At 44.8% G+C, this 9431-nt stretch overlaps 1 protein-coding gene across 1 annotated transcript; it reads left to right on the top strand.

The window, feature by feature from the left end:
• The first annotated feature begins 2497 nt into the window (after window positions 1–2497).
• On the top strand, window positions 2498–8842 carry LOC101859480. The gene is made up of 2 exons (XM_005097498.3): window positions 2498–2550; window positions 6671–8842. Exon 2 carries the CDS (start codon window positions 6721–6723, stop codon window positions 8440–8442), a length of 1722 nt encoding a protein of 573 aa, XP_005097555.1. The 5' UTR covers window positions 2498–2550; window positions 6671–6720; the 3' UTR covers window positions 8443–8842.
• Window positions 8843–9431: the final 589 nt, after the last annotated feature.

Raw genomic sequence — 9431 nt, 5'->3', positions numbered from 1 at the left:
GATCTGGACAATAAAGATGTATCTTATCTTATCTTATCTTATCTTATCTGAACTATGGGAGCCATTTCCTTGCTCATTTTACTTCTCTGACACTGACCCCCGGCCACCCTTACTCCCTTCACAATCGCAAACATCCCGACTTGCCATTGGCCAAAATCCAAAAAAAATATTTTAAAAATGACGAGCGCCTGATTGCACGGTGTCGCGACACATTTTTCACTGACCATCATACTCTTTTTCTTGTCGTAAGAGTTTTACGGCACTTGCAACACAATATGGTCTTACAAATGCCGAATAATAGACGTGTTACAAGAGAGTAACATACGCAACAAAGAAGGAGGAGAGGTAAGGACGATAGATGTTTGATAGAGGAAAGAAGGAGCAAACCACACCAGAGCACCCACCAACCACCCACATTATTGTTCTGGAACAGAGATACAAGCGAAGTGGACAATCACCACACATGATAAGACACTCAACGAAAGCCCAGGACCTACCTCGTCGATAACAACAACAATGACGACAACAATAACAACAAAAAACAACAATCAACAGCAACAACAAAATAGGGCCTACAACAAAGTGGGAGTTGGCCTCTCACTCAAAAGGTCCCGGGTTCGAATCCGGGTAGCGACCGAAAACTTTTCTTCTCTAAATTTGTCTCCTTTCACCACCTTTCCTGCTCTCTAGCAATGTTCTGTCGTCTGCTTTCGTCCCTTCTTTCTGCCCCCACCACCTGGGCTCCTGATTCTTTCTGCAGCCTTTCTACTGCTACTCCTTCGCTTCTTCTTACTGCAGTCTTTCAGCCACACCCCTGATCTTCTGGTAGGAAAGATCTACACCTAGCCTTCTCGGACAAAGGCGAAAAATCTCGGAGGGCCCGTGTGCAAGTTGCGCACGTTAAAGATCCCTTGGTGGTCTAAAATCGATAAGAGTAGGCTTCGGCCGCCACCCGGGCAAAATTCAAAATTTCCTACCAACTGAAAATATTAGGTTTGTCCCGCGCGCTCATATGACCTTATACAGTTGCGAGCGCCGTAAAACACTTTACAAAAACAAAACAAACCAAAGTGGACAATCACCACACATGATAAGAAGACACTTACTATGTAGATAACGACAGAAGAACCCCCCCCCCCAAACAAACAAACAAACAAACAAACAACAACAACAACAATAATAGCAGCAGCAGTGTCAGCAACAATAACAACAGCAACAGCATAAATTTGACTAAAAACACAGCCAGCAGCGACAAAGCATGAAGGTTGAGCTGACCTCATTCCCGTGGCCGCAGACGACATCTGTTGGCAGACGGACTCCTCTATTGTGCCGCGCGAGGAAAAGCGAGGTGTCACGGCGTGGTGGAATCAGGCGCTCGTCAATATTTGGGCACATGGGGGGGTTATTGGTATCATCTTAAAGCCTGTTTATTTGCCTAGCTTTTAATGAAAGAAAAATATCAGTCTTAGTTGAATAGAAGACGAAATACACACGTATTTGCGATTGAAGGAGGTCAGGGTCACCTGGTTTCAGAGGTAAAACTACTGAGAAATGGCCACCAAAGTTTTATAATTTCCATAGCTCGAGAGTCTTTGGAAACTGAAAATTTACTAAATTTTGTGCCTTTAATCAATGTTTCCCCCCCATTAAAATCCAAACAGAAATGCATTTTTAAGTGGATATGTAGATTAAAAGGTGTTGAGCCAACAAAAAAAGAAAGAAAAGAAAATAGAAAAAAAAAAACCCAACGGCCAGAAAAATGCCAGTTTCTTTGATTCCATTATTTTGACGAGCGCATGATTTAACCACGATACCATTGTTATTCTTGCCGTCGTAACTGTAATGAAAAATGTCTGCTGGTCAATTAATGTTTTGTTGTTCTGTTTCTTTTTGTTTGCTGTTCGAACACCGTTGTTATCAGTAGAGAAGAGCAAATTGTCTGTTCAGCGATTTAATTCAGAACATGCTCAGGAGATCTTTTTGTTGATTCAGCATTCCACGCCGATATTTTACAACATTTCGATGGTTGACAAGCTACAAAATCTTCATAGTTAAAGAAGAGAAGTACCAAAGCTTTGTTTAACGACGTGATGTTCCTTTTAACATGCAAATTGACTGCTTTTGTTGGCTGATATTAAGTTCCAAATTCTTGTTGTATTTACAATCGATTGGTTACAGCCTTATCTGGCGCTTGTTTACGTAGACCAATAACTGGAGTTTATGTCCTTTTTTTGTTTGGTACCGTGAGTCGCTACAATTTATTTAGAACAACAAAGGGTCTCAATTCTGTCCCCGCGGTTTTATGCACACAAAAAAGTTATGAAATTATGCAAAACTGAGCCCAAAAATATGAAATTATGCGATTCTGTTATTTTTAACAAAGAACGATAAAGGAAAATAATCAGAAATTAAGCAAAAACTGAATCAAATTTTGCTTAATTATACGGGGTGCATAAAACCCAGGGGACAGAATTGCATAAAAGCCCAAGCCTCTAACGCCTTTTCGACATCTCCCAGAACAGATCCGCAGCTGGTAGACAACAGCTAGAGGTAAGATCGTGACACTTGATATTTTTCACCCAATTTTCTATCTTTCCTGATCTTTCCTCATTAACACATTCGATGCTAGTCTCTTCTACGCTTTGAAGCCGATAATTACTTTTCGTCAACTTCATTCATCATTGTCGTATGTCAAAATAAGAGGTTTTCAGGACAAGCAAAAAGCTGTTTCATTTTGCCCAAGACACTTCTTTAATTCAACATTAATGTTTAATTCTTCTAAATCTGTCATCATTTTGCGAAAAGAAATGCGACAAATCGATACGCCGCATCAAACTCTACCACACTTGATTTTCATTTTTCGAAATTTTGACCGACTACAATGTTAAACGTTGAATGATGGTGACAACTTGGCATCGCCAGACATCCTACTTCGTCTAGGCTTTGGGGTCTTGTGACCGACGCAAGGGAGACCTTAGACAACAATGTTCAGGCGCTTGGCTTGTATCATTTGTTCTTCTCCAATATAAGACTAGCTTGGCCCCCTTTCGATGAAAGGAAAGATCGGTGCATTATCATCAACTGAAAGTCATTGGCCTACTATATTTACACTCTACTGGAATGGAGCAATAAATCTTGAGAGATGCAAAAAATTAGAAGGCAGAAGGTCTAGATCTACACTCTCAAAACAAAATGCGCCTTGCGAAATATCACTTCCGGCACTTCCATTGTGAAGAGCAGCTACGCAGATTTGTTTCGTTTCTAAGTGGAATAATCACAAAGGCCAAAGAAGGACGGGAACTTTTTGTCAAATATATTTGTCTAAATTCAGGAAATGAATCAATAAAAAAATCGGGCTTCGTCATGGGGACCTATCTATCTTTTTGCAGGCACTTGCCAACTTTCAACTCTGTAGCTGTCGTAGTCATACGGGAAAAGTGACACATCTGTTTCCAAGTTGCCAAATATATAATACATGTAATAGATAACCGGCGAAGATCTATGTGGTCAGTCGGTTAGGGGCTTCGCTGTCTCAAGCAGCAGACCTGAGTTCGATTCCCGTGTGGGGATAATTTTTATTGAGCATCTCGGTCTTACTATTGGGACATTGTATCTGTTCTATCCCTCTCTACTTGCGTTGGCCGTGATTGATAAGCAGGGTGGAATCCCGTCTACAAAAGATTATCCAAATTGTGTCTATGGGGGCATGAAAACAACCTACGTTTTTTAAAAAGGAGTCCAGTTATGATTAATTTAACTCCGGACTGACGAAATAGTTCATATCGAAAACTGAACTGTGAGTCGGTATATAATAACATGTTAACACATACAAGTAGGTGTAGGTGTAGGTAGGTGTAAGTGTAAGCGTAAGTGTAAGTGTAGGTGTAGGTGTAGGTAGGTGTAAGTGTAGGTGTAGGTGTAGGAAGGTGTAAGTGTAGGTGTAGGTGTAAGTGTAAGCGTAAGTGTAGGTGTAGGTAGGTGTAAGTGTAGGTGTAGGTGTAAGTGTAAGCGTAAGCGTAAGTGTAAGTGTAAGTGTAGGTGTAGGTGTAGGTGTAGGTGTAGGTGTAAGCGTAAGTGTAAGTGTAGGTGTAGGTGTAGATGTAGGTAGGTGTAAGTGTAAGTGTAGGTGTAAGTGTAAGCGTAAGTGTAGGTGTAGGTGTAGGTGCAGGTAGGTGTAAGTGTAAGTGTAGGTGTAAGTGTAAGCGTAAGTGTAGGTGTAGGTGTAGGTGTAGGTAGGTGTAAGTGTAGGTGTAGGTAGGTGTAAGTGTAGGTGTAAGTGTAAGCGTAAGTGTAAGTGTAGGTGTAGGTGTAGGTAGGTGTAAGTGTAGGTGTAGGTGTAAGTGTAAGCGTAAGTGTAAGTGTAGGTGTAGGTGTATAGGTTTAGGTGTAAGCGTAAGTGTATGTGTAGGTGTAAGTGTAGGTGTAGGTATAAGTGTAGGCGTCTATACCTACTAGGTATATGTGCAATTATAAGTATATGTATCTATATATATTTATATATGTAGTGGTGGCATCTGGTGGTAGGTTTGAGGAACATGTTCACTTTTGCGAGAAGTGACGGTTTAATATGACTTCTCGAACAAAGCACCAACTTTATTTATCACTCTCAGCATAGCACTCTTAATTTTTTAAAAACACCCCCCCCCGGACAAAACAAACAAAACACTCTCCATCTCTCCAATATCCACAAGTTTGTGCGTTCTGCACCAATTCCCGGGCCTAGTTAGTCACCAAGCAAGAAAACAAACCCTGTCTAGGCGATCGAGTCGGGCGATCGGCCCGATACAGCCGTAGTGGGCACCCCGTATGTTGGCTTTGACCTACATTTATATGTGGCGCAATAGCCATCTCAACAATGGGAGGGAGAAACATCTGTTCATGCTCGGCGCAAGCTAGCGGAACCAATCAAATTACTCCAAGTCGTAAATTGGTGTAACCGATAGCAGCCAATGGCGTTTCCGCGAATAATGTCAGTGGTTCCCACGGAAAGCCCTATTTTGCCCATCTGAGTTGTGCTCTATTACATGTATTTGCAATTCGCACATCTCGTTGATGAATAAAACAGGGGAGGGAACACAATGCAGTCGGCTCCATTTGTGTTGAACTACATGTAGTTTGAGTTGATCTTCGGATACGTTGAATTTTTTTCTCGGGTCTAAGGCTAAGAGGCCCTTTACACATGCAGTTCATTCAACGACAAACTGTAGGATATCGAAAGAATGGCGGGGATCCTGTCAACTTCCCGGTAAAATTGAGATTGGAAACGAGCAATCCTCGGAGCGTTCTTACTGATTCTTAGTCCAGCCACCAGATTTAGGTCTAGCTGTGTAAGTAAGAGTTTTACTGCATTATAAGGTCATTTTAATATGAGCGGGCTCTCGGGTCGAAGCAACTCTTCTTCTGTAAGCTAGTCGACGGTAGATTCAATCAAGTTTCTAGCACGTGCCGTTTTGAAAGACACACTTGTTGCCAACAGAGTTAAGTGACGAGGGAGGTGTTGATTTGATAGTACAGAGTAACGAGACGGTGGGGTTACAAAAGATTTGACCTATTCAAATGTTGGAAAACCTGAAAGAGTTCTTAAACAATCTCAATTTCATGAGAAGTATACAGTATAAGCTGCCATTTTATAGGCCCTAAAACACTAACATGCTGATCAGATCGTTCGCTGTCTACGGCCGGGTACCTATTCTCACTTGGGTGAAGTGAGGACAATTCGTGTAAAATGCGTTTTCCAAGGAGATAATATCCGGCCTGAGGCTCGAACCTCGAACTCACTGTCTCCCGATTACGAGTCCGGTAGCCTAACCACTAGCCTACGGATTTCACATTCGATTACTATATGCTACTCTGATCCACCCCGACACCCCCTTTTTAAACACCTGCTCCCTTTGAAAATGGTGAAATGGTACATGTATAGGTTTGACGCCCCTATCAACACTAGTAGAGACTAGGTTATTTAAGAGGCGGGACCTCCGAGTTTAACGTCCGTCTCCGAAAGGACCGAGCCATGTGGGAAATTCGTGTAAAGTGCCTTTCCCTAGGACACAACGTCGGACCGAGTTGAGGCTCGAACCCCCGAACCCGCAATCTCACGATTACGAGTCCTGTACCCTAACCTCTAGAACGAGGCCACCAACGCCACCCCACCCCCTTTGTACAATTATGAACTCAGAAACAGTTCTGAATGACCCCCGGTGTGAAAGATCCCACCCAGTCGTTTCTGTCCTTCCGGTTCAACCTCTGAAAGAAAAGAAGCTCAGCTGATGTGGCGTCGGTAGTCTGGTGGTCAGGCTACTGGAATCGTAATTGGGATGTTGGGGGTTCGGGGGTTCGAGCTGCGGGCCCGACGTTGTGTATTTGGGAAAGGCACTTTACGCGAATTTTCCTCACTTCACCCAGGTGGGAATGGGTACCCAGCCATAGACAGCAAAATATCTTGTCAGTATGTTAGTGTTTTTTGCGCCCATAAATGTCAGCTTGCACTGTATGCTTCCCAGGAAGTTGAGTTTATTTCAGAATGCTCTCAGGTCTGTAAGCGCATAGAGCTTGCTGTTGAGTGGGGATTTGCGCTGTACAAATGCTATCAAATATTATGATAATTAATTTTCTGTTTTGAGCCATGCCGTACTTCGTCAAACATGAAGGAACATTATAATTGTCGTTTCAGAAACTCGCAAAGATTTCCTGACTGTGCTTCCGACTGTGCCGTTCCCCGCAATGGCAGTAGACATCCGCACCTCGTGTTGTCTGCTCCTGCTTCTCGTCGCCTCGAGCCAGGCAGCCTGGTGTCGCAACGAGTATTGGACTGGGATTTTCAACAAACAAGGTTTAGCTAAATGCGAGGACACAAAGCACGCCTACATGCAAGGCATCCACCGGCTGGCCAAGGGTTCCCCTGACGGCATCTCCTTGATCGACCAAGTCGGCTGCTGCTACGGCACTATCCCCTACACGTACGACTTCTCCCAGGTCTACTACGCCGACTGGACCAAGAGTTTCGATGCCAACAACCGATGGAACTCCTGTCCTCGTGGCTACTTCGTGCAAGGTCTCTACAGAGACAAGGGCACAAACACGCTGCAGGACATCGCAGAAGGCCGATGCATCAAGCCAGCCTCTCACCCTTACAGATATGGCGAGTGCTACGACCTGAGCATTAGCCCCTTTTTCGAAACCGAGGGCTGGCACAGATGTAACGATCACTTCTTCATCACCGGCATTTATCGCGGAGGCTGCAACGAGCTGTATTGTCTCAAAACTCTCAAGTGTTGCAAGATGGCGCCTCAGCCCCAGGTCGTCAACTCTCTGTCGGCTGCCAAGGTTATGGTGATGGACAACACCATGTCCGATTTGGCCAAACTGGCAGACATGTTGGGCTACGGCTGGTGTGCCGGATGTCGCGCGGCGTTCGTCGGAGAGGACTTCCGGAGAGACGGAGACAAGTGGGTGGCCGACAAGAGAGAGCCCTGCGACGGGTACAAGGCAGATCACCGGCTGTCCATGGAGTACGGGGACTGGAAGTTTGCCATCAAGGAGATGGTCTTTGGCGACCCAATCATCCAGGACCTGCAGCCCGAGGCTATCGACACCGGCATCTTGACGAACGACTCCCCGAACACAGTGACCCACGAGCTGGAGCGAGGTACCGAGGTGACTCGCACCGTGACCCACACAGCTAGCTCCGAGTGGAAACACTCGGAAGAACTTGGACTCACCGTAGGCTACGCCCCTCCTGACGCAACTGGCGGTTTTAGTGTGGAGTCTAGCTTCACCTTCAACTACGAGAAGTCGTCAAAGACGGAAGATGCCAACGGCAAAGAACAGAAGAAGAGCTTTTCTGTCAAGCAGAGCACCAAGGTTCCAGCCAACTCGGCCGTCAAGTGGACCATGATCCTGTCCAAGACACGCCGCACCGTGCCGTACACCGCTAAGGTCGTGGTTCAATTCTCCGCAGAGCTCCAAGGCTTCCTGCGATGGGGAGGAGGCGTCAACGGCGACACCACCAACTTCCACAACTCGTACAAAGGCAGCGGAGCAAGGCCCACCTTCAACTACAAGTTCGGCTCCCCCAAGACGCCTTTCTACGAAGCTCTGAAAGAACAGAGTGACACCATGCAGTACCCGTGGCTGTGGGCGGACATGGAGGCGAGGTACTCCAACGCCCGGGAGCTCATCGAGAGCCTGTCAGACGAGGGGCGCTACGAGTTCTTCCTCAACGGAAAGTTTGACGACATCAGCGGAAAAGACGTGCAGATCAAATGGAACGACGCAGGCAGCGCCCGCAGACGCAAGAGATCGGCCGATAAAGGAATCACCCAGGTGGTGGCCACAGAGGGCGCTAACGACCCACCGGAAGTGTTCCCACCCCCACCCGTGGTGAAGAAAGACCCCGTGGTCAGAGTGGACACTCTGAACGAGATGCCCATCCAGGGAGACTGATCTCAAAGTCTTCCTACGGACTCACCGTTTTTAGGGCAACCTAGAAGGGTCACCTATTCTTCTTGAAGACTTATAGGCCTACTTATAGGTTTTTCGTTTCATTTAATAAACAGATAATATACCTTTTTTTTCAAATTAAAGAATGCAGATTCCTTAAAAGACGAAAAAGGTGTCATTTTGGAAACATGAAAACTTGACTTAAAAACACTTCATCAGTTTCAGTTTGGTAGAAGAGCCCGACCCACTGCAGGGCAAACAAAGGACCTGACACAGTCCACGTAGAGAAACATTCCGAGAAAAGTCGAACAGGGTACAATTTTGAGGTGTCTATGTAAAAGAGTTGTGCCCATTATATTATGTAGGGCCACTTCAACTACAATAAAAGATTGGTGAATGGAAACTAAAAATAGTTTCATTGTCATTACATGTATTGTCGCTGCTGTTATTGCTTCTGCTGATGCTGTTACTTTTACTATAGCATGCAAATGACGTGAGATCAGTTCCCACGTAAGAGGAGATCGGGAACGTATCTGTGGAGGGTAGACCCAGCCCCCCCCCACACACACACATGTTTTAAAATATTAAAATGTATAATTTTTGAAAATTAAATCACAAACGTTATGCATAGATCTAGATGATACTGATTTGCCCGGTTGTGAAAAAGAAAGACTTCAGAAAGTTTGAACATCAATAAATAACGCTCGTCGGTAAGAAAAACAAAGCAACAAATAAACGAAAGAAGACGCCTTTTGCACTTGCAGGAGAAGCAAAAGACATCGGCTTCCAACTTCTGAGGATCTGAGAACGCACGCACATCGGACCCTCAATGATATACTGGAAAAATAAGGTGGACTTTTAAAAAAATTCATTGGTATTAGATTCTACTTTTTGTTATTAGTAACAAACAAACAAAAAAGAAAAAAAGGTGGGGGGGGGGGGGGGGGCGGGCGAATGCGTGTTGCTCGATTTTCTCTTGTGTCCTTTTTCCT

Source organism: Aplysia californica, unplaced genomic scaffold, assembly GCF_000002075.1.
Source record: "Aplysia californica isolate F4 #8 unplaced genomic scaffold, AplCal3.0 scaffold00156, whole genome shotgun sequence".
Classification (NCBI taxonomy): Eukaryota; Metazoa; Mollusca; class Gastropoda; order Aplysiida; family Aplysiidae; genus Aplysia; species Aplysia californica.
This window is presented reverse-complemented; position numbering and strand designations above follow the sequence as displayed.